Consider the following 22,208-nt stretch of genomic DNA (forward strand, 5'->3'; position numbering starts at 1 on the left):
TTCAAGCAGATCAACAACGACTTGAGGTAACATTCAACTGTCATGACCCAAGATTCCATAGAAGGGCATTATAGTAATAGACTTAGCAAGTTGTTAGGAGATATTTTGTAATGTTGTTACAGCACATGGATGCTGTTATTTTTGTAAGATGAAGCATATAAAAGGTTGTTGGTAGGAGAAGGAAAAGGTGGTTGAATGAATAAAAATCTTATTTCTCTCTCTCTCTCTCTCTTTTAATTCTCCTTCCCCTCTCCCGTCTCTCCCTCTCGTTCTTCTTTCCCCTCTCTTCTGTTTCTTCCCCCTTCTTCTTCTGATTTCCCCCCCCCCCTCATTCTTCTCATTTCCTCCCCCAAACCAGGCAATTCTTGGTTCTAAACCTATTGGATCCTTCCGATTTCCAATCTAATCCTAGAATAAACCCTAGAATCATGACAAATGGTATCAGAGCCAACGATTCTCGACTGTGATTCCGTCAAAATCCTATTAATATTCAACGAGCAGAGTTGGGTGAATTCCGGTGGTTCTGGAGTGATTGGAAGGTGAGTACGAAGGTGGCTGATCCATTGCGTTAGGTGGTTTTGATCGGCAGTTCAGTTGTAGATCAAAGACTCTACTGTCTGAGTTTTGAAGACGAAGATGTCCATTGAATCTTAGTATTGAATTCCGACGCATGAGGAGTCAGCAGTGACTCTCGGTTGTGAAATTCTGAATGTTGCCAACTTCTGGAGGCGACTTCGAAGGACGGTATCTGGCTAGTGATTTTCATATCCGACCGTGATAGGGGAGGTGAGATACGACCACGATTCTCGGCAATCCAGGCGGATTCAAGGAGCTACCATTTGCCAATGGTCCTAGGCTTAGAAGGTCGTGACTGGAGTGGGTGATGCGGTTTGGTCGGATGATGGGAGTTGGTGACCAGAGGTTGACGCGAACGGCTAGGAGGTTGCGACTGGTGCAGGGGTTCCAAGCGATCGTGGTTGTGTAGCGGGGTTCTAGCTATCGCGGTTTGGTCGGGCATATGATCTTGGCCGTTGTATCTTAGTGACGGTCCTCAACGTCGTTGTATCTTAGTGACGGTCCTCAACCTCCATCCACAGTAATTGATCCTCAATTCTAGAAAAAATCCGTGGGTGCAGCACAATCACTCAAGGAAGGTGTCACGACCATTACCAAATGCGACCAGTGAGTAGGCAGTTCTTGGCTTGGAATCCGAAGTGATCGCTATTTTGCAGTGGGTGTCGCGATTTGAACTAGCTGTGGGTTTGGTGATTCTGGAATCGGAAGTGATCGCAAATTGGAGTGGGTGTGTTGTTGCGGTCGTACCCATTGCGGGCAAAGCTTAATGATAGAAACAGAGGAAGGATTTCGTGTTGTGGTCGTATCAATTGTTGTCATCAGTAGAGGTAGCCTTTCGGTGAATCGCACAGTTTGGGCGGATGAGGTGGACGTCTCATCGATCGGAATTACAGAGCGGTTGAGTTGGGCAGGACTCAATCACGAAGGAGGGTTAATTACGAGTGGAGACATGGGTCAGCCGATTCCAAGCCATCGGAGGATCACCACCACGATCGGAACTACCCACTGAGCAATTTCCTAAGATTACGGAGATTGAGCTTGGTCTGATAGCTAAGGCCGAACGTGGAAGGTAAGGCATATTTGAGTCCAGCCAGTTCCAGTGGTGAAGCAGAGTGTTCGAATTTTCTGCAGGCGTAACAAGAGGTGATTTGATTGTGAAATCTGGTAATTTTGCGAATTGGAAGTGCGAAGCAGATTCTAGTGAACTCCAGCAATTTCGACAGATCCGAGTTGAAGGCCGGGCAATCAATTTCAGTGATTAGAAGTTCAATGACTAATAGTAGCGAATCAGTGAAGAGCGGTATGTATAGAACACCTATCCCTTGGTCTTCCAAGTGTCATGTCCGTGAGATGTCGACCATGGGAAGCAGGGCACACATGAAACAAATGGGGTCTCAATTGCAGCCGAATGATGTCGCATTTTCAATGGAATGTCCTGCTCGTGAAGCCTTGGGAAGTAGCCCACGAAGGAGTCCAATGGAGTCTCAATTGCAGCAAAAGAATGCTTCATTTTCAGCTGAAATGGAGCCTCAATGGCAGCCAAAGAAGGCTGCATTTTCAGTTGGCAGCAACAGGGACAAAGGAACAAGCAATGGGATTCATGAAGAGTGCAAGGAATTTAGTCAAATGTTCCACGAGAAGTTGCAAGAGTTTGCAATGATACTATCTTAGGAGTATCATTATAGTTTTCCCGCCGAATATTTTGATGACTATCATGGAAGTTTTAACAAAGAGGAATGGAGAAGCCGAAGGAGAAGACAAGAAGGTGGGAAATTGATTCATCATTGACTTTCGAGTATGTGCTTGGGTATTTTGAATTAGGCAGCAATATCAAGAAGGATGTTGGCAGCATCAGAGATGATATTGGTGATGGATTACATCCTTTAAAGGGAACCTATAATGAACAGATTGATAGGGAAACCAATGCAGAGGGATCATCTAATATTGCTGAAAAAGAAGTCCAAATAGAGGGGAATTGCAGCCAACAAAAGGGAAAAGAAGTTGCTGAATTACTTGCAGGGAATCAAGAGATCATAACTGAAACTGCAGTCATCATTAAGGATGTTCTAGGTGATAATCGAGGAGGTCCAAACCAAGAAATGATTGGGGAAGTCAATCAGAAAATAGTACTGATGGGAGCCAACAAGAAATTGGGAAACTTGGACATGAATTCGGCCACAGTTGCTTTGCAACCAGCTCTGCAACAATGGAAAGAGCTAATACCTCGTCAGAATTGGCAGTTAAAAAATGAAGGATTATTGAAGGAAGAGGAAGCGGAGGATTTAGTTGATAAGCAAGCTATAAATCGTGTGGGAAAAGATGGAAAGGATGAAGTACATATGGTAGTCGCTGAGAAATCATTGGCAGGGATTAAAGTGGCCGCAGATCCTAATTCTAAGGCTCACAGACAACTTGTGACTGCGTATCCAAGGCAAGTCTATAGTTTCCCAATGTTGTATGTATAGGGTGTGGTGGATATTGCTGAAACAGAGCGAGGCCACGGGATGAATGGGAATAGAGTAGAGGTTGCTATGGAGGTAGGTATGTCATCCTTCCTCATATTGAATGGGGGGATTGAATGTAATTGGACAGCCATTGCGGGACTTGGGTGCATCGGACTTGAACTTAATAAAGTTTCTTCTGCTGGAGTCTTGCGCCAATTTAGTCTTGGAATTAATCTTGAGAACCTACAAACGAAGAAAAAGAAGCCTAGAAGAAGAAAGAAGGAAAGAGGCATGACAGGGATTGAGAAAGCTGGAATTGGTTAATAACAGTGACCAATTGTTGAAGTTCTTGGGGATAAGAACTCTCTCAAGGTGAGGGGAATTGTCATGATCCAAGATTCCATAGAAGGGCATTATAGTAATAGATTTAGCAAGTTGTTAGGAGATATTTCGTAATGCTGTTACAGCGCATGGATGCTGTTATTTTTGTTAGATGAAGCCTATAAAAAGTTGTTGGTAGGAGAAGAAAAAGGTGGTTGAATGAATGAAAATCTTATTTCTATCTCTCTCTCTCTCTCTTAATTCTCCTTTCCCTCTCCCATCTCTCCCTCTCGTTCTTCTTTCCCCTCTCTTCTGTTTCTTCCCCCTTCTTCTTCTGATTTCCCCCCCCTCATTCTTCTCATTTCCTCCCTCAAACTAGACAATTCTTGGTTCTAAACCTATCGGATCCTTTCGATTTCTGATCTAATCCTAGAGTAAACCCTAGAATCATGACAAACGTTGGTGATTATGTCTATTTACGCCTGCAACCATATAGACATCAATCGGTCGTTTTTTGTAGCTCCCTCAAACTATCCCCAAGATATTATGGACCATATAAAATCTTGGCTCAAATTGGTCCTGTAGCTTACTGCCTAGAGCTACCAGAAGGGTCCAGAATTCACGTCGTCTTTTGTGTCAGCTTGCTTAAAAGGTATATGGGATCTTCAATACCAATAATGCCTGAGCTACCACCGGTTGTGGATGATTCCACTTTGCAGCCCCAACCAGAAGTAGTGATTGATAGTCAAATAATCTAGAAGGGTCGTTACAGTCCGAAAGAAGAAATTATCGTAAAATGGATGGGTGCTCTTGCTGAGGATGCAACATGGGAAAATAAATGGAGGTTTCTGCGTTCATATCCAGATTTTCTCCCTTGAGGACAAGGACAAATTCAAAGGGGTGGAATGTTACGACCATTGGGCATGCAAAGGACGCATAGGGTGGCTGGGATCAAGTCTCTTTAATTGGCAGTTTGTTATTTGACTTAAGTCAGAATAAATTAGTAGTTAGAATAAATTAGAATAGTGGTGTTAAGAGTAGTGGTGGCATGTATTTTGCGGTTGTTATGCTTGTTGCTATTTCAGGTTGTTGTGTTTCTTATTTTCAAGTGATATTTTCCTATTTTCTAGTTTACTAGTGTACATGTCTATTTAAGAGACCTTATTGGTCTTGTACGGGGGAGTTGAGTGATGAAAATTATCTTCTCTCTCCTAATTATCTTCTCTTCTTCCTCTGTCTTCACAATTCTGAACCAAAATTACCTACCAGTGCATTTACAAAATTTATGATTTTATGATCTAAGGATCTCATTTTTTGGACTACCCCTTTAGGTATCCACATTTGCACTTCATTTCTCTTCCTAGGTTGGAGTCTCCACCTAGGTTGTTTCCATTCTCTCTTAGGTGTCTTGAACCTTGGTTTGGGTCTTGAATTTTTCCTTGAGATTGTTGTGGCCAAAGTTTTCTCAATTGCATTCTTTTCTACTAATAACTTCTTGGTTTAAGATTTTTATATTTTATTTTCTTCTTGAATCTTGATTACATGATCATCTAATTTATTTTGACCTTTTTTCTTTGAATCTTGAGCTTCTTCTTCTAACTTCTTTATTACACCTTTTAATTGTTCATTTTCTTCTTTATGAGATTTCTTAGTAGTTCTTAATTCTTTCTTAATAGATTGATATTCTTTGTATAGCTCTTTAAAGGCTTCTTGGAGTTCTTCAAACTCCATGTTTTCTTCTTCTTCCTCCTCTTCTAAAGCCATGAAGCACACATGTGCTTTTTCCTCATTGGATTGAGATGACTCGTTTGAGTCATCTCCATCCCATGTCGCAAAGGCATGTTTCTTTGGCTTTTTAAATCTTTTATTTTCTATTTTCTTTTCTTTCTTGTCTTTCTTTTCTTCCGAGCAATCATATTGCAAGTGCCCAATCTTTTTACATTTATAACAAGTAGGATGCCCTTTCTTGCGCTCCTTGCCTTTCTTTTTCATAAGTCTTGCTAATGTTTTTGTAAGAAGAGCAGTTTCATCTTCTTCTTCTCCCTCACTAGATTCTGTCTCTTCATTCACTTTTAAGGGCAAGGAAACCCTTTATATCTTCATTCATTTTATTTAAAACCAGTTCATGAGTTAATAAGGTTCCTATGAGCTCTTCCATTGTTAACTCTTTGAGGTTTATTGCTTGGGATATTGCAGTCACTAAAGACTGCCAATCTAAGGATAGAGATCTAAGTATTTTCTTAACTTCATTTACTTCCGAAATTATTTTTCCCAACATTTCAAGGTTATTTATAATCTTTTGGAACCTACCATTCATTTGACTAATGTTTTCATTTTGAAGTAATTTAAACTCTTTGTATTGTGACATTAGTAAATTAATCTTTGTGTTTTTCACTTGATTGGTTCTTTCATAAATTACTTCTAGTTTTCTCCGTATTTCATGGGATGCAGAGGAAGCTGAAAGTTTTTCATATTCGCTAGGTAGAATAGAACAAAAAATTGTGTACTTGGCTTTATGGTCTATTTGGTGTTTTTTAATATCTTCTTCATTCCATTCTTCTTCTTTAAGTTTAGATGTAACAAAACCATCCCTAACTATCTTCCTCAAGTAATAGTCAATTGAAAACAAATAAGATTCCATCCTCATCTTCCAATAGGCATAATTTGTGTCATCAAAGAATGGTGGTCTAGAAGGAGATGGTCCTTCAGTTATAGCTCGATTAGTGAATAAGGCCATTTAGATCTCTTCTAAGTTGAAGTTTGAGATTAAGGATTCAACTATTTTTGGAAGCCCGCTTTGATACCAATTGTTGGTCCCTTAGGAAATGGTCACCGGGGGGGGTGTGAATTGAGTGATTACAATTATTACTGAAATTTTAGAGAAAACTCTTTAAGGATGATTTTATAAGAAAAATGTTTACACAAGTATGTATATATGAGATTGTTTGATAATTGAATAAGTTATGCCACAATATAAACAAGCAATGAAAGAATGAGGCAATACATGATATATAATGGTTCAGTGTATTACACACACCTACTCCACTCTCCTAAGGTCTAACTACCCTCGGGGTTCCACTAAATCCATTCACACCATGGTTTTCATCTTAGCTCACTTTGGAAACTAATACACACCTAGATTTTGAGAGTTCTAGGCAACCAAAACAATCCACAACAATGAATTTAAATGAATACAAATCCTTGTCCACACTTGGACACAAATAAATCAGCAATTGATGAACGAAAGTACATGGCAATGAAATAACAAATTAAATGGTGGACCTCAGTTCAATGGAGAGAAATGGATTAGACTTGAGAAGCCTTCTTCACCCTTTCCCTTGTGACTCTTAGATGGATTGGCAATGAAGCTTGAGAGCCTTGGATTGCTTGGAATTTGTTAGAGAGCTTTTTGAGAGCTGGGGATCACTTAAAATATTCAGGAGAGCAAAACTTATTCTTCATTTCGAGCTCCACATATTTATAGGAAAATTTGGATGACCTACATAACATTAAAAAATCTAACCGTTGGACTCTGGCAGTCGACTGTCCTACAACTATAGTTGATTGTCACTTGAACTGGAGTCGACTTCCAGGGAGTGGGAGTCAACTACCACTAAGCGGGAGTCGACTATCCAAGAGAACCTCTCGACTATGTCGATTCTGCATAACAAGCTCTCGGTTATGTTGACTTTGGATTTGCCATAGTCGATTGGCACATCAGGAGTTGATTGTCCATTGTGGAAAATATTATTCATCTTTGAAGAAGCTAAGTTCTGCAAACGCTCCTTTTCTCTTTCTCGTGCCCTAGATCTCTCTAGCCCTAACCATCTTTACATGGTATCAGAGCCTGCGACTTGCGTCAATGGCCTCGAATCTTGATTAGAATTCTTCTTCTTCACTTTTGATACCTTCTTCCACCTCGTTATCCTCAGCTTCGTAGTTCGATTTCTCGTCTGTGGCGAAGGCATTTAGCTTTGTACCAATCAAGCTAGACTCGAGTAACTATATCTTTTGGAAAGCACATATTCTCGCTACAATCTGTGCTTTCGACTTGTTGCCCTTTTTGAATAAATCGCCTCCTCCTAAATATGTATCGAATCTGGCCGATGATGGTGAAGCTCTAGTGGTTAGTGTGGGTTATATGAATTGGATGCGATCAGACTAATTGTTACTCGGCTGGTTGTTCTCTACCATTGACAAGAAGGTGCTTGCGTAGGTGATTCAATGTGAATCATTTGCTGAGGTATGGTCTGCTCTTGAGAGCTTGTATTCTTGTCAAACCATAGGAAAGTCTTTCCAATTAAAGCAACAACTAAGGTCTGTTAAAAAGGATTTTATGTCTATTAATGATTACATTATGAAAATTAAGACAATTGGCCATTCTTTGGCTACTATTGGTGAATCTTTGAGTGATAAGGATCTATTACTTGCAATTCTAAATGGATTAGATCATGAGTATGAGACGGTTGTAAGCTTGATCACCTATCAAATGGATGAAATAGACTTAGAAAAAGTGCATTATTTATTGCTGATGCATTAGTAGCGATTACACTCTAAAAATACTGCAGTCTATGGTGAATTTTGAATCTGTTATACATGTTCTTGTTAATGTAAATATGACTTCTATTGCATCACACAATGGTAACAATACTAGAGGAGGTTTTGTACAAAGAGGAGGAGGATATAGGGGTGGAAGAGGTCGTGGTAGGGCATCAAATAGACGAATCTATTGTCAATTATGTGGAAAACCAGGGCACTTTGTTGATAAATGCTATCATAGGTTTGACAGAAATTTCCAAATGAATACTACTGGTGGTTAGAATTTTCAGAATTCTTTTCAGAATTCTCAGAATTTTCAGAGGTTTCCAGCTGCTGATTCTAGGGCATATGTAGCTACATTTATTGATTCTAATGAGCCCTACATGATTGATATAGGTTCTTCACAAGGAGTCACCTCGTATGGCCATTTTTCTCAGCCTTCAGAAAATTTGTCTCCCTCACCGTTGCCTGATCATTCATGGTTTGTGGATTCTGGAGCCACAAACCATATTACTTCAAATCTCAACAACTTGTCATTGCATGCACCTTACAATGGAGGAGACAAGGTTGCTGTTGGTAATGGTAAGTGTTATAATTGAGAGCACTGGTAGCCTTTAAACCCTCCAAGAAATCGATCAAACACCTCTCCAAACACTCACAACTCACCGGCTAACACACCACAACACAAACAAATAATAAAGAACAGAATTTAAACAAGAATAGAACAAGAAAGAAACATTCAAACCATATAAGAAGACAACCTTTTATGCTGGTTCATGTCAATTGAATTGGCACTACATCCAGCCTTGAAACCACCATCGAGAAGCCTTCTTTATTTGATGAAAACAGTACAAAACTTCCCTCTTCTCTCTCACGATACAAGCCTTCCAAGAATGAATAAGCCTATTCTAATTCACAGCTTTCTCACTCTCTAGGCTCTTGCAAAACATAAGAGAACATGCGGTTTTTTTTCCCTCTGCCCCCTGCCCTATTTATAGAGAATAGGGTGATATTTCCTATGGTCGGTTATGATATTACCAGTTTTGCCCTCCATTAATAACTAATTATTACAAGAAAGCCACCCGCCTATCAACTACTGAAAACCGCATACAAAACTGCTTATTTAACCTATCACTAACTCTAGACAATTTTTAACAAATCTCCACCATTGTCTCGAGTGTGATACCTTCCATCTTCATCTATTAAAAAACTTTTGGCTTGCTCTTCCTTTGGTTTCCCGCATGATAACCTGATCATCAAATCAATCAACAAACATTAAGAAAATCTAAAACAATGCTGTAAATTTCACCAATGGATCACCTAGGACAATATTTTCAGCTGCACTTAACTAAACCTGCAACTCTCATTAAAATTATCTACCTCCTCAAGAGTCTTCCTAATGAATATATTCCTAACATCAATATGATTGGTTTCTACATGGTGTCTACATACACTCCACCATAAACCAAATCCATACTCAATGATACTCATAAATCCCAAAGTGTCCAAACTTTTTATACAGCATCACAACACTAGTGTACCCCACCCGGATAGACCTTATCACTGCTAGACTTACTCCTAGCTCCCATATCCGGTCTTTTTGGATTTACCACTGTCTTTCCTCCTTATGTTTGCTTCAAAATCAAAAAGGACTGCTCTATCTACTACCAGTCTACCAAGATATGCTTGAGACTAGGGTAACCTAGGCTGCCATAAGCTGTTCAAACGCTATTCCAATCTCTATGCCTTAGTATTTCCCAGCTTATCCTTCCTCCCACACTCTCAAACACTGATCTAAACACTCAGCTACACTTTGAGAGTTCTATTTTGGAGAAAATACCAATGAAGCTGCCTATCAATATACTAAGCATACCACTGGAATATTCACAGCTTATCTATGCACTCAATTTTAACCCTACCCTTTTGGACTCTTCCAATCTTATATCTTACCTAAGGAACTACTATCATACCTCATACCTAGAGAGACCTTCTAAGCAACCAATCCTTGCTTACCTTTCCCTCTAGCCTCTTATCCCTTGGCTACACTATAAGATCACTTTTCCCTTAGATTCCACATGGATAATGGCTGTTAGTGATACCTATTTGATCCAAATTAAGCCTTCACGTGCTGCTTTAATCAATGGCCATTTGTCTAGCATTTTTCCTAAACTTTTCCCCATTTCCAGCACCTTCCTTAGTTCTCAAATAGACACTTCACAGCACTCCACCCCTTTAACCTAAGGGATCTTTCATCTAAGTCCAACATTCTCCCCAAATTTACATGGCTCCATGCCATTCATTTGGACAAGAGTGCATCACCTCTTCTTATACAAGAGGTTCTATTTTCCAGCCTGCTCCTTAGCACTCAAAACTTGAGCCTAAGCGTCCTTCAAACCCAACATTCCATACCTCACTAGTAGATTACTTGTGGTTCTTTCTTTTACCCATCCTAGGCAACACTAGACCTTCTATTCCTTTGCTCATTATCTACAAGATGATTCTCCTTCCCTTTCCTTGCTTAATCCAGATTTTGATCAACATGGGCTACATCATACAAGACACCACTTGCACACACCATTTCCCCTCACCGATCACAAGGACCCTCAATGCAAGAGCCAAAGCTATACTAACTTCCTCTCTCTCACAATCTAGCCCAGGCTTACACAATGAATATGACCAATTTTTTTTTCAGATTTCCCTATTGCTATCCCCTGGTTCATAGGTTAGTTTAGGACATTCCCAAAGGTTTCTCCTTGCTGTTTTCTTTACACAGCATCCCAAATTTCATCCCTTGCCCTTAGCATCAGCTAATTTCATGTCCTATTGGTAGAGTTTTCCCACATAGGTAAGAACCCTAGCTTTTGAAGACCTAGGCATATCTATTCCACAACTCTACTCCAGCTAACTTTTCATCCCGGAAGCAATTTCCGGCAAGCTCATACTCAATTCCAGCAAGCTCATATACGCTTGGGAATTCCTTAGGGACATACTATCATCACTAGGTTCACTTCACCTAGCTCCACCATGAAACAAGGCCTAGGTAGGTCCCCCTAGATCCTAGAAGCTAATCTCTAATGGGATTTACTGATTTTGGAGACTTCTACATTTGGAGATCTAGACAAAACTACATGGCCATTATTCCTATACACCTGCAAATTTTCCCCTCCCCTACTATCCCTAGCCTTAGATACCTTTCCTAGTTCTTGCTCACCATTGTGAGCTTTCCTCAAGAAATGACCTAACCTAACTTATCATAGGCTATCCTTAGTGGCTGCAGCTTATCCACAAGACCTGCAAGCATGCACCACATATCCTCTATTCTTGAGGGTTGCTTCCATCTCTCTAAGAGATCCTAGCAACTCTCAGGACTTCAATTCTCACTGTCTAATTATTCCTAAGGACATTAGGCTTTTTATTAAAAAAATAGGGACATATTTTACAGATTCTAATAATCTGGAACAGCTCCACCATGCATCCTAATTTCTCCCATCTCCAATTTCCTTGACCTTAGTTGTTGCCTAGACAAACCATTTCCCCTCCACCATGTCTCTATGGGTAAAAACCCTTTTCCTATGAGATTTACACCCTAACCCTAGGACCTATGCTATTTTTACTGCATACCTAGAAAGACTATAGGACATCTGCACTCTCAGCCAAAACCACACATGGTGTTTGAACATTCGAGGCTGGTTCTTTCTTGGGATTCTTTCTTCCTATTTGGGCAATTCTTCTTCATATGCCCTTCTTCATGGCAATGAAAGCATTTAATCACTTTCTTGTCACTCCTAGACTTAGACCGAGACCTACCTTTAAAACTAGGGTTTCCTTTTTTTGTTCTAAAGTTCACTGCAAAAGCTTCTATGGCAGATTTCTGGGACTCTACTTTGTGTTGCAAATCCTTAGAATTCAAAGCTCCTATCACATCATCTAGGGTCAGCTAATCTCTTACATGTTTCAAGATATCCACAAAGGTCTCATAGGACTTAGGAAGAGAGTGCAATAAGACCAAAGCCTTATCCTTATCTTCATACTTAATATTTATATTCTCAAGATCCAAACACAGTTTATTAAAATTGTCCATATGATCTTGCAACCTTTGATTTTCACTCATCTTGAAAGAAAAGAATTTTGTTTTCAAGAACAGCCGGTTGGAGAGGGTTTTAGTCATATAAAGTGCATCTAACCTATTCCAAAGCTCCTCCGCGATTGACATCTTTGACACCTCTCGCAAGACTGTCTCCTAGGCTTAGAATAAGGGTGTTAAGGCTCTTTTGCTGGTTTCTTTTCTCCTATCCCTGATTTCCTTTTTCTGGACTTCAGTTAGGGTTTTAGGCATAGGCTTTTCAGCCTTTAAAGCTTCCTCCAGTCCAAGATTTCCCAAAAGGGCCCTCATCTTCATCTTCCATAGGCCAAAATCATTTTGGCCATCAAATTTCTCAACATCATACCGTGCGGCAGAGGCTATAGAAGCCGTTTCTGCGGGTATGTGATGAAATTCTAAGTTCTTGATGGTTCTTGATGAGAGGCCCGGCTCTGATACCAATTTGTTATAATTGGGAGCACTGGCAGCCTTTAAACCCTCCAAGAAATCGATCAAACACCCCTCCGAACACTCACAACTCATCGACCAACACAAACAAATAATAAAGAATATAATTTAAACAAGAACAAAACAAGAAAGAAACATTCAAACCATATAAGAAGACAACCTTTTATCCTGATTCATGCCAATTGAATTAGCATTACATCCAGCCTTGAAACCACCACCGAGAAGCCTTCTTTATTTGATGAAAACAATACAAAACTTCCCTCTTCTCTCTCTCACGATACAAGCCTTCCAAGAATGAATAAGCTTATTCTAATTCACAGCTTTCTCACTCTCTAGGCTCTCGCAAAAACAGAAGAGAACATGCGTTTTTTTATCTCTCTGCCCCCCTGCCCTATTTGTAGAGAATAAGGTGATATTTCCTAGGGTCGGTTATGATATTACTAGTTTTGGACTCCATTAATAACTAATTATTACAAGAAAGCCACCTGCCTATCAACTATTGAAAACCGCATACAAAACTGCTTATTTAACCTATCACTAATTCTAGGCAATCTTTAACAGTAAGCAATTGTCTATATCTAATGTTGGTCTTGGACACCTATATACTCACACTAAACCTTTTTTAGTTATTACTTAGAGTTCTTCATGTTCCTCATATGAAGAAAAGTTTAATCAATGTATCACAACTTACTAATGATCATAATGTGATTATTGAATTTCATTCCAATGTGTGTTTGATTAAGGACAAGAATACAGGGCTTGTGCTACTTCGAGGACAACTTAGGGATGGTCTTTATCAACTGGTTCCTGTTTTTGGCCAAGCTACCAGCATCCCTGAGCACTTTGTAAAGTCCACTCGTCCAGTGTCTTTTACTGCTACTTCATCTTCTATGAATAAATGTACTGATTTTTCTTTTGATTGTTGTAAAATACAATTTCCATTTAGTCATGGACTGTCTCCTAATGTTTGTTTAGCTCAATACAATAAGACATGCCAGCAGTGGCATGCTCGGTTGGGTCATCCTACATACAATGTATTGAAATTGGTTCTTAATAAAATTCGAATTCCATGTTCTTCTTCAGCTCTTTCATTATGTGATTCTTGTAAACTTAGTAAACATCATCAACTTCCGTTTGTTTCTCATAATATTACAACAAAGAGACCATTAGAGTTGATATATTATGATGTTTGGGGTCCTTCCCCTACTATTTTTGTTAAAAGATTTAGATATTATATTATCTTTGTTGATGCTTATTCAAGGTTCACATGGCTATATCCATTGAAATTAAAATCAGATGCTTTACCTATCTTTATCAGTTTTCATAAACTTGTTGAAAATCAACACCAAACCAAGCTTAAAGCAATCCAAATCGATAATGGGGGGGGGGGGGGGGGGGGGATTTTGAGCTTTTTTACCTCATCTACAAAGTCATGGAATACAACCTAGGTTTTCATGCCTTTATACTCACCAACAAAATGGTGTAGCGGAAAGGAAACATAGGCATGTAGCTGAGATGGGTCTTACGTTGCTTGTTCATGCTCACATGCCATTAAAATTATGGGAAGAGGCCTTTCAAATTGCAACTTTTATTATTAACATGCTACATTCCTCTTCATTATAGTTTCGTACCCCTTTTGAGCTTCTCTATAATAAAACACCAAATTAGCTATTGTTACAACCTTTTGGATGTGCTTGCTTTCCTTACTTGAGACCTTATAACAAGTATAAGTTTGATTTTCACACCCTCAAGTGTATATTTCTTGGATATAGCCATACTCAAGGAGGTTACATTTGTTTGCATCCTTCTGGAAAAATCTATGTCTCTAGGCATGTAAGTTTCAACCCGGATGAATTTCCTTTCCAGGTTCTTTTCTCTTCTTTGTCCTCTACTTGATCTATATCCAGTTCAAATAGTTCTTCTACTTTGGTTTTTCAGTCTCTTCCTTCTTTTTCTTCTTCCACTGTTTCTCGTCCTCGGGTAGCACAGTCTTCTATTTCTCCTGAGTTTGCACACACTTTTGCAAGGTCTGATAATTCCTCATCTCAACCGTTATCTTTTGCCTCATCTCAGCCTGTACAATTTTTTCCTCCCAGCACATCAGTTTCTATTCCTAAGTACAAAACTGTTCCAGCTCCCTCCATTCATCCTATGGTTACTAGATCCAAGACCAAACATCTTTTAACCACCTCTCCTCAAGCCTTGGTGAGTTCCTTAGAACCTAATACAGTTCATGAGGCCTTATTAGACTTATGATGGGTTAAAGCTATGAAGGAGGAGTTTGCAGCTTTGTAGAAAAATGATACATGGGAGCTTGTTCCATTTTTAGATGATATGAATCTAATTGGATGTAAATGGGTGTTCAGAATTAAGTATAAATCTGATGAGACTGTTCTAAAGTTTAAGGCTCGTCTGGTTGCAAAAGGTTTTCTCCAAAATTCGGGTGTTGACTGTTGATTATGCTGAAACATTCAGTCTTGTTGTTAAAGCACCTACTATTAGAGTGTTGTTTTCTTTAGCAGTGACCTTTGGATGGGATATACAACAGGTTGATGTAAATATTGCATTTCTAAATGGTGATCTTGAAGAGGAAGTATTGATGTCACAGCCTGAAGGATTTATAAGTTCTACATGTCCTTCTCATGTATGTAGGCTGAAAAAGTCTCTTTATGGACTTAAACAAGCTCTTAGAGCTTGGTACGCCAAGTTAAGAAATGCTCTTCCGTCTTGGGGTTTCTTACGAGCTATTTCAGATGCTTCATTGTTCATCAAACGAACTTCTACCTTTGTCATTTTTATCTTGGTGTATGTTGATGATATATTGATTACCGGCTCGGATTCTGTTGCTTTACAAGCTTGTATTCATGATCTTGACACTCATTTTGCTCTAAATACTCTAGGATCTATTAATTACTTTCTAGTATTTGAGGCATATAGAGATAGCAATGGTCTCTACCTTACTCAATCCAAGTATGTGTTAGATTTGTTAAAGAAGGCTGCTATGTCATATTGTAATCCATGTGACACCCCAGTTGATCCTGCTGTCTCTCTAACTGATGAAGGTGAATTATTTGCTAATCCATCCTTGTATCAAACTGATAGGGTCATTGCAATACCTTACTTATACAAGGCCGGACATAGCTTTTGGAGTGAATAAGCTTAGTCAGTTTTTGACTAATCTTAAGTAGCAACATTGGTTGTGTTGATATTTAGGACTGATTACCGAAGCCAACCAAAGAGAATTCCCTTTCGAATTCAAAGCAACTCGCAGAAATAGAAAACCACACAGAACCAGCAACGAAAACAGAATTAGAAAAGATAAAACCAAAACCAGAAGAGACAAGATATACCCTGGTTCGGAATGGCTTTAGGCAAACCTACATCCAGCAATCAACACCCACTTCAAACAGCCTTTATTAGGATAACAAAGATTAGTACACCGAGCTTCTAAACACTCATCTATCTCCCCGAGCATAAGCACACATTCTTCCAAGAAATACACAAGACTAAATTGCCTTTCTCTCTTTCTCAAGAACGGAACTCCTTACTCGAACATAGACAACCAGAAGCTCTCTCCTAATCAGTCACACGACTGCCTACCTCGCCCTCCTATATATAGAAAATGGCGAGATTCTCAAGGTAACTAACTACTTTGAGAAATTACAATTAGGCCCTCCAAATTACAAAGTAATTACACTTATATTTAAAAAACCTAATTGATCTAAAATACTTCCAGCCGATAGACTTCAACATCACTGATCTTCTACCGCATCAAAACTCTAGGCAAACTTCAACAGGTTGGCTTGTAAAAGGCTACTGAGATATCTTAAGGGTACAATTGGTCTTGGCCTCTTCTTTTCACCTTCTTCTGTAGATTTATCTCTTAATGTTTTCATGGACGCCGATCATGCTGGTTGTAGGGTGTCTCAACGATCAACTAGTGGGGTATGTGTCTTTCTTGGTAACAACCTAATCATTTGGAGTTCAAAGAAACAATCAGTGGTAGCTCGGTCTGTTGGGGAGGTTGAGTATAGAGCCATTGCTCAGGGTGTGACATAAGTTATGTGGCTGATATCTTTATTTGGTGAGCTGGGTTATCCGTGTGTGCATACTCCAATCATTTGGAGTGACAATCAAGCAGCCAAGAGCATTGCTGAGAACCCAATTTTTCATGCTCGTACAAAACATATTGAGATTGATATTCATTTTGTTCATGAAAAGGTGGAGAAGAATCAAGTTGAGATTAGATATATGCCTACTACTCGTCAAACAGTGGATGTGTTTACTAAAGGATTATCACGGAGCAGATTCAAGTTTTTGGTTGACAAGTTACATATGCAGCAATCTCCCATGGTTACTGTGATTGCTGATTCTCAAGAATTAACTACTAGACAAATGCTCAAAGGGAAGTCCACTTTGAGAGGGAATGTTGAAGAGATTACTTGAGCCTATTTCTGTTGGCATACTTGGCTTTATTTCTGTTATGTGTTTATTTAGTGTATGCTGTTAATTGTTGTTAGTATGCGGTAATAAGTTTTCTGTTACAGTAGTTAGGCACAATTGTATATAAGCTCAATGAGCTTCGTTGTAAGTGTGGAAAATATTATTCATCTTTGAAGAAGCTAAGTTCTGCAAGCGCTCCTTTTTTGTTTCTCGTGCCCTGGATCTCTCTAGCCCTAACCATCTTTATATCCATGACTGGGAGTCGATTTTTGGTCCAGTTTTTGGAAAAAAATCTAACTTTTTATATCTTATATTTACTTGAAAATAATTTCTATGGAAAATACCAATTTTGATAACAAATATACTATGGAAAAATATTTTATAATTTAATTGAAAATAATTAAGGGTTACAATTAATACAGTATTCAAAATATCGTTTTTGTTAATCATCAAAACTTGATTAGAGATTAAATGGAGCAAGTTGGCGCAACACACACTTGGTTTTCATACATGGAATCCATTTCGGCTTTTATGACTTCATGCCATCTCTTGGAGTCAATGTCTGACATTGCCTCCTCGTAGTTAGTAGGCTCATCATTTTCTATGAGTAATACATCATTATGCTCAGTCACCAAGAAACCATACCTTTTTGGTGCTTGATGTATCCTACTAGATCTACGTAATCCTTGTGTTATAGGAGCTTCCGAATGCGCCACTAATGGTAGTGGTTCGGGCTATAGTTCCATTAGCTATATAATAAGTGGTTCTCAAACTTCTTCGAGTTCTATCTTGCTCCCACTACCCTTTCTTAGAATAAACTCTTGGCATGTCTAGACACAAACACTTTTGGTCATAAGCATTATAGAAACAATATCCTTTTGTTTGATTACGATATCCCACAAAAGTATATTTATTTGACTTGGCATTCCATATCTCATATGGAGTTTTACCAACCAATTTTAATGGAACTCAATTTAATAGATGGGCATCTATTTCTAGGGGATAACCCTAGAAGAATGTAGGAAGTGTTGCAAAGCTCCATTTTTATATTGAGGATAAGTTATATTTAGAACATAAATGCCATTAATCAAAACCTAGTACCATTCCATGACATGATAGAGAACAACGATTGTCTTTAATATCAATGGTAAAACCTTTCTTGTCCAAACAAGAAATAGAGCCAATAATTTTGTAAGTATTGAAACAAAATAGCATTTATCTAGTTCTAAAATTAAACCAAATGCAAAGATAGGGAATATGTTCCTACAGCTGATGCAACAACACTTGCTCCATTTTGCACTTGTAGGTCTACCTCACCTTTCATTGACTGTCTACTTCATTTAGAGTTACTACATAACATCATTATATATGTGAGAACCACATCTAGTATCTCATACTAAGATGTCGATTTAGAAGTAGATAAGTTATTCTCAACCATAAATATACCTGAAGTCAAAGCTTTTCCCAAGCTTCTTCTTTAATTCTTCCAAATAGAGTTTGCAATTTCTCTTCCAATGCCCATCATTTTTACAATGGAAGAAGGTACCTTTTTCTTTCGGCTTGTCCTTGTTTATGCCGCTGGTTTGCTTGATAGCTTCAACTTTTGGAGCTGATCTCTTGTTCTTCTTAAATTTCTTTTTCTTCTTAGAAGAATCAACTAGCAATATAGGGATTTTTTCCTTCTTAAGGGTCCCCTCAGCAGTTTTAAGCATATTCAGCAAGTCAGGTAGAGTTGTATCCAAATTGTTCATATTGTAATTTAACACAAACTGTGAATCGCTATTTGGCAAGGATTGTAAGACCAGATCTATACTTAACTCATGGTCCATGACAAAATCCAATTGACCCAATTTCTCAATGTAGCCAATCATCTTTAGAATGTGGGCGTTAACTGAAGATCCTTTTGTCATCTTACAACGGAAAAGCTCTTTGGATGTTTCATACCTCTCATAACGACTTTGTGCATCAAACAACTCCTTGAGATGTGCAACTATGTAAGGGCATTCATAGATTCGTGTTGCTTTTGCAACTTAGGTGACATTGAGGCAAGCATCACACATGCTGTTGTGTCATCATCTTCCTAGGTTCAACTGGTATCAGAGCGAGATTGCAAGTTTGAGTTGTGGCAGAAACAATTTCGCAAGGGGGGGATTGTTGGGTCCCTGGAACCTAGAATTCTTTTGGGGGCTCGCCGTGGAGGTTTTGCGTTGCCTGGGTTTTAAGGAAATAAAGTTGCACCTTTGCTAAAAGCTATAGCTTTTGGCATAGTAGTAAGCGTTTGATCCAGGGTTCAATTGTATGGACTTTAGTTGATGTACCTAAAGGGATAAAACCCGTAGGGTGCAAATGGGTCTTTAAGAGAAAGACCGACATGGATGGTAATGTGTATACCTATAAGACAAGATTGGTTGCGAAAGGTTTTTATAGAAAGGCACAGTGTTGACTTTGATAAAATCTTTTTACCAGCCGCAATGCTTAAATCCATTAGGAACATTCGTTTAGATGAGACAAATCAAACAGTTTGATTTCATCAAAAATGAAGATGAACCTTGTGTTTATAAAAAAGTTAGTGGGAGTGCAATTGTCTTCCTAGTCTTATGTGCAAATGACATATTATTGATTGGGAATGACCTTCCGCTTTCAATTGGTTAAGATATGGTTGTCCAAGAATTTTTTCATGAAGGATTTGGGTGAAACAACTTATATTCTGGGAATAAAGATCTATAGAGATAGATCTAATAGGCTACTTGGGTTATCCCAACCCACGTACTTAGATAAGATGTTAAAGTGGTTTGACATGGATGACTCCAAGAAGAGGTTCTTGCCCATAATGTATGGGGTTTATCTCTCAAAAGAAATGTGTCCTAAGACAAAAGTGGAGAGAGAGCATGTAAGCAAGTTTCCTTATGCTTCAACAATGGGATCTATCATGTACGCTATGCTATGTACAAGGGTCGATATCTTTTATTCTCTAAGTGTTAAGAGTAGATATCAGGCTAATTCAGGTGAGGGTCATTAGATTGTTGTGAAGAACATCCTTAAGTACTTGAGAAGAACTAAGGTTGCATTCTTGGTTTATGGTGAATCAGAACCGAGAGTTCAAGGCTTCATTGATGCTAGCTTCCAATCAGATAAAGATTATAGCAAATCAAAGTCAGAGTATATGTTTTTGTTAAATGGTGGCACTGTGAATTGGAAGTGTTCCAAATTGGAGGCAACAACGAATTAAACAATTGAAGCCAAATACATTGATGCTTCAGAAGTAGCAAAGTTGTTTGGATTTAGAAATACATCACAAAACTTGGAGTAGTTCTTAGCATTGTTGATCCTATTGGGATATATTATGACAACAATGGAGCTATTGGACAATCCAAGGATCTGACAAAGTCTCATCAATGATCCAGACATATATTGTGACGATATCATCTAATCATGAGATAAATCGTTGGAATGAAATAAAAGTTGAGCGTGTGCTCGCAAATGAGAATCTTGTAGATTCATTCACTAAAGCATTGTCCGAGCAATAATATGATTGCCATATTCAGTCATTAGGTATGAGAGACTGTTAGTGTTGTGTCCTAGAGCCATAGAGGAGTCTATGTAAAGCACTATTTTATTTATGCAAACACAATTCTAATTTGGCATTCTTTATCAATGAGCATTCTTTAAATACATATTTGTATGCTTGCTTGATAAAGTCCCTAGAGCATATGCAGTATAGAGGAAATCAAAGTCTTTATGATGATGAGTTTCTTATTATACAATGCAATGTTCTAAAATATCCTTGGTCATAGTACTATCAAGATGGGACACTGATAGTACGAATAGATTAGCACATGTTCTGTTCCTTTCTTATGAAGAAAGTAACTATACTCACAAGTTAAAGTGTGGTGACATTTGAACAAACATGTAGATGCTTGTTAGGGAACAAGTTCATTGGATGGACCCTCTAAGAGAATTCCATATGGAGTACAACTTGTGTGTCTATGGAACATCTCACATAACGGTAGTGTAAGTGATTTTTAGACTTGAGATCACCAGAGTATCTTGTATGTGGATTGCTATACTTTGATGCTATTTTTGGTTGCCCTAGCCATGGGTCACTCAAATGGTAGTACTTGGGTATGACATGAAGCATATGGAGGTAGGTGAGTGGTCAATATAGGATTCATCACTTTTGGCTATTAGAGAGTATATCCCACGGCTGCTTGATAAATTGGTAACTCGAAATTCCCTGGCCAGGGTGGAAAGGAAATTTGAAAGGAGTTTCAAATTTCACTTATCATTAGAGTTGATCAATTCAGTATCAAGAAAAACTATCATTAAGCAAATATAGGGTTGATACTAATTCCATACTCTATCCTTAATGGGGATATAGTATGATGAAAGGATTGAATTACATGGTAATCGTTTATGGAAAGGTCTTGTCAAATCAATTGACATTCTTATCAATTGAGTGGTTATGATGCATTGCCAGATGTCAATCACGATCTATAAGTATAAATTGATTAATTGAAAAATTAATAATAAATTAAAGTGTTTAATTTATCGAATCCTAATTTTAATTAGGATTGTATTTTATATTTATTGCCAACTTGGTAAGAACCTAATGGGTCCCACACAAAATGAAATTTAGCAACATATTAAATTGGATTTTAAGTGGAGACTTAATTTATTTAAATATGAGATTTAAATAAAGGTGAAAATTATTATTTAAATATGTGATTTAAATAGTGGAATAATTTGAGAAATTATTTATTTATTTAAATATGTGATATTTAAATAAATAAGGCTAGTGGTGTAAATTAAATACATCACAAAGTGTATTTAAGTCAAAGGGTGGACTAATCCTAATTAGGTTATGATTGTGACCTAACCAAACTTAAGCCTATAAATACCCCATTATGCCTCCACTAGAACAAGATGGAAAATCAATTTAACACCATATAATTTCCTAGGCTTTCAATCTCAAATGAAGAACTAGCATTCTTTGAGATTGAAAATCCGCTCCAAGATTGAAGAGTTAGAGCTTGGAGATCTACTCTTGGTTTCTGTTTGGATCGCCATTAGAGGCTGGGTGTTTGTGCAACTCGTGGCTAGGGCAATCGAAAATATTATCAAAGTATAGCAATCCCCATACAAGATACTATGGTGATCTCAAGTCTAAGGATCACTTACACCACCGTTATGTGAGACATTTTATAGACACACAAGTTGTACTCCATATGGAATTCTCTTGGCGGGTCCATCCAATGAACTTATTCCCTAACAAGCATCGACATGTTTGTTCAAGTGTCACCACACTTTAACTTGTGAGTACAATTACTTTCTTCATA

At 38.3% G+C, this 22,208-nt stretch overlaps 1 protein-coding gene across 6 annotated transcripts in view; it reads left to right on the forward strand.

Annotated features, from left to right (window-relative positions):
• The window catches only part of LOC127814292 (uncharacterized), a 53,172-nt gene that overhangs the window by 18,792 nt on the left and 12,172 nt on the right, over window positions 1–22,208 (forward strand). For 4 of the 6 annotated variants that reach the window (XM_052313868.1, XM_052313869.1, XM_052355717.1 and 1 more), the window contains exon 7: window positions 13,173–13,274. The exons of 1 other annotated variant lie outside the window; for it this stretch is intronic. In XM_052313868.1, the coding sequence (XP_052169828.1) occupies window positions 13,173–13,274 (102 nt within the window). Of the gene's footprint in view, window positions 1–7,367; window positions 8,463–13,172; window positions 13,275–22,208 lie in introns of those variants that run through there. One more of the 6 variants, XM_052313872.1, reaches the window with a different exon arrangement.

Source organism: Diospyros lotus, chromosome 12 (assembly GCF_014633365.1).
Source record: "Diospyros lotus cultivar Yz01 chromosome 12, ASM1463336v1, whole genome shotgun sequence".
Classification (NCBI taxonomy): domain Eukaryota; kingdom Viridiplantae; phylum Streptophyta; class Magnoliopsida; order Ericales; family Ebenaceae; genus Diospyros; species Diospyros lotus.